The sequence below is a fragment of the Gavialis gangeticus genome, unplaced genomic scaffold (assembly GCF_001723915.1).
Source record: "Gavialis gangeticus isolate Ggan-Ray unplaced genomic scaffold, GavGan_comp1, whole genome shotgun sequence".
NCBI lineage: Eukaryota > Metazoa > Chordata > Crocodylia > Gavialidae > Gavialis > Gavialis gangeticus.
In genome coordinates, this window is record NW_017729034.1 from 41,840,111 (window position 1) to 41,843,513 (window position 3,403).

Consider the following 3,403-nt stretch of genomic DNA (forward strand, 5'->3'; position numbering starts at 1 on the left):
CAGGCCGCACGGGGGGGGAAGGGGGGGCGGCCGCGCGCTGGGCCCCGCGGGGGGAGGGGCGGTTCCGGAGGGGCCGCTGGGGCGCGCTGTATTGTGCAAGCGAGGCTCTGGGCGGGCGTGACGTCACTTCCGGGCTGGGCGCTGCACGGGCTCGCGTTTGGAAGGCTCCGTACAATGGAGGCGGGAGGGGGCGGAATCCCCCTCCCCGCGGCCGCGCGCAGCGCTGGGCCCCGCGGCCCGGGTACCAGCCTTTCCTTTCTCTTCTTTTTTTTGTTTTTCCTTTCCTTTTCTTTTTGTGCTTTTTTTTGTTTTTCCTAAGCATTCAGAGCCCCTGCAACACTGGCAGGTTTGCTTTGGTGCGGCATTGTCTTTGTTACAGCTCACCACCCCATTAAGCAAATAACCGCCCACTGCTTTCTTCAATTTTAGACGGTTTTTCCTGCAGTTTTTTGTTTTTAAAATATGGGTGTCCCCCCATCCCACTTCCCCCCCAGTCTCCAGCAGGAGCTTCATAGGCAGGCTAAACGTTTTCTAGTTGCTTAAGGAACTTCTCTGTTTCTTAAATCTGGAATTGGATGCGAAGGGGAATTTGAATTTTTAAAGTGATGGGCCCCCCGCTGGCCCCTTTTAATCAGGAAAATGTAATGATTGCTTGCAATTTCTCTCTGTAGGAGATGCTAAACCAGAACAAAAAGTTGGTGAGAAGAAGAGGGGTGTGAAGAGACCACGTGAAGACCATGGTCGTGGATATTTTGAGTACATTGAAGAAAACAAGTACAGCAGGTAGAGGAGCTAATGTTAGGCAGCACTTTGGTATCCGTTTGAAGCAATGTTTAAGATGATGTATTCAGTCTTTGTTAAAGAACTTTAGTTGTATTTTATATGTTGTGTTTTGTTTTCAGGGCCAAATCTCCTCAACCTCCTGTTGAAGAGGAAGATGAGCAGTTTGATGATACAATGGTTTGTCTTGATACTTGTAAGTAAAGCTACTCTTCCTTACTTTCTAGCAATGTAGGTATTGGGGTATATTTCTAGTTTTAAAACTAGCTGTCTTCATTGTAGTCAGGTCTGTCCCCGTTGAAAATGATTTACATGGAATTTTAATGTCCCTTTTCCTGCTTTTATGATGTGAAGAGTAAGAAAAACCTAATGGGGGTGGGAGGAGTCAGGGAGAGATGAACAAACTTTATAGGAAGGACAGTAATACAAACTCCTCCAATTTTGCTGTCGATACTTGGAGTGAAAGGCAGTGTTTCAATCTTGTATTTAAGAGGATATAGTAGACCTTGCCTACAATATTAATCCTGCCAGAATAATGGAGAAAATAGGTGTTTAATGAAAGCATAAAACCTTAGGCAAGCCAACCAAGTTTTTCTTGGTAAGTTTGAGAACTTAATTTTGAAATCTTCTGCACAGGGTCTTACAACTTTGCTCACTTGCAGGAAGGGAAAACTTCTTTCACTTCCAAAGCTGTAAGTGCAAGTAGTAAAGATATGTGAGACAAACTAAGGGCTTGTTCAACTGCAGAATTAAAAACAGACTGTTACTTTATTTGTAAAGCACTATCAATTTTGAAAGTGGGAAGCATGTTAGTCCATAGAAAATAGTTGTTATATTTTCATGCAGATTTTTGTGCAACATTGACAAGCCTTAACTAGAATTAAGGAAAATGCTTAATTTCTTGAGCTAGCTATAATGTTAATGCTGAAATTTTCACTTGCTTTGTGCCCTGAAACAAACTTACGCTAGTGTGCATATGGGTAAGTGACTAATCCAGAGAGTCAAGTCCTTAGTGTGCTATTGAGGACACATTTTTATAACTCCGTGGAAAATGTGACAAGTTGATAGATAGCATCCGGTGGTGTAACAAAGAAACTACAAGTGGACAGTTAGACATTTCTTGTAATAGCTGAAATGTCTAGAACTTGCATATGGTAGCTAAACTACCTCATCAGTTAAAACTTGTTGCAGTTTAATGGCTGCAAATGAATAGTCTTTATTTCACTAAGTTGCATGCTTTTAATACTTGCCGATAGTAAGGAGCAATTAAAAAGAGACTTCATATTTTGGTTTACTTACTCTGCATTTTTTTACAGCATTTCTATATGTGGTGGCTTCTCCACTTCAAGCTGGGTTAAATTTGCATTTATAATATTTGAGAGTACAATATATAGTGTGTTTCAGGGGTAGCACAGACCAACTGCAGATGCTTCATCAGCCTGATGAAGGAAGGGTGTTTGTGCCTAAAAGCTTGCTAAGAAGAATTTTTTTCCAACTATTTGAGTTGGTTTAATAAGATATCTAATTTACCCAAAGAACTTGTCTGGATATATAGTATGTGAAACTTTAGCTATTTGCAGCTAGGTAGTTTTCAAGTTGATTTGCTTAACTATTAAGCTGTCAAGTTATTCTTAATGATTGTCAGCAGCTGTCTTCTGTTCAAAACAGCTTGATAAATACTTAAAGCTTTATGTCTGGTATATATTATACCAAAGGCCTATAGTTTTTGAGGGGAAGGAGGGGGCAGTTGAACACAAAGTAGCATTAAAACGTTGTCACTCGTGAGCAGGTAGGTTTTGGTTTGGTGTGAACATTGGTGTGCCTCTGTGTCATGTTCCCCGCCCCCCCAACTAGTTTTAAAATTACCCTGTTATTACATTAACCATTATTACTTTAATCAAGATGAGCTCTTCTGGGCATCATTGTTCCTGATTGTATGCTTCTCAGGATGGTGCAGGAATTCTAACTTGAAAGTGCTCTTGCTTAATTGTTTTTGTAAAAGAACAGATTAAAACCTACACTGAAAATAGAGCATGTAAGCAGCTTCTCTCTTGTCTTTTAGTAGTTAGTTTTCTGCTGCAGTAATACATGGAGAGGGGAGGGGGCCAGCTACCAATATTTTGTTCTTTGACTATGGATGAAAAGAGTTGGGGTTGCAGATCTTGGGAGGAAGACGAAGATTATGGTTCCATAGAAATAAAGCTTGGTTCCAAAATTGGAGTTCTGTATGACTAGAAATATGTAACTTGTGTAAAGCAGTACATTTCCCTTTTTTTGTTAAAAGTAATCTCTGTCAAATGTATGCTGCTCCAAGTACAACGAAATACAAAGGGAAAAGGCAAGACGTGGTAGTTGGGCAGTGGATGTATTGTTGCTTACCAGTTATGCATCCCAGGCTTGTTTGCCAGGAATAGCCACTCACTTTGGAAACAACTGTTCTGTCTTGAACCTTCCATTCGAATTCATGAAGTGTCTGCAAGTTAATTCTCTGGGGGCTTCTGTGGTAATACAGGCTTTGGTTTTGGAAATGTTTCTCCTGTGCAAAAGTTCCAGTTGTATTCCATATGCTTTTCAGTGGACAGGAAAATTCTGGTACTGGATCCTCTTGGCTCCCCCCCCCCCC

The 3,403-nt window shown here is 41.3% G+C and overlaps 1 protein-coding gene across 2 annotated transcripts in view; it reads left to right on the forward strand.

Moving 5' to 3' along the window:
• Positions 1–159: 159 nt before the first annotated feature.
• Positions 160–3,403, forward strand: part of HNRNPU (heterogeneous nuclear ribonucleoprotein U) — a 34,988-nt gene continuing 31,744 nt past the window's right edge. For both annotated transcript variants that reach the window (XM_019527075.1, XM_019527076.1), the window contains exons 1-3: positions 160–241; positions 672–783; positions 903–976. In XM_019527075.1, the coding sequence (XP_019382620.1) occupies positions 175–241; positions 672–783; positions 903–976 (253 nt within the window). In that variant the 5' untranslated portion in view covers positions 160–174. The remainder of the gene's footprint in view (positions 242–671; positions 784–902; positions 977–3,403) is intronic.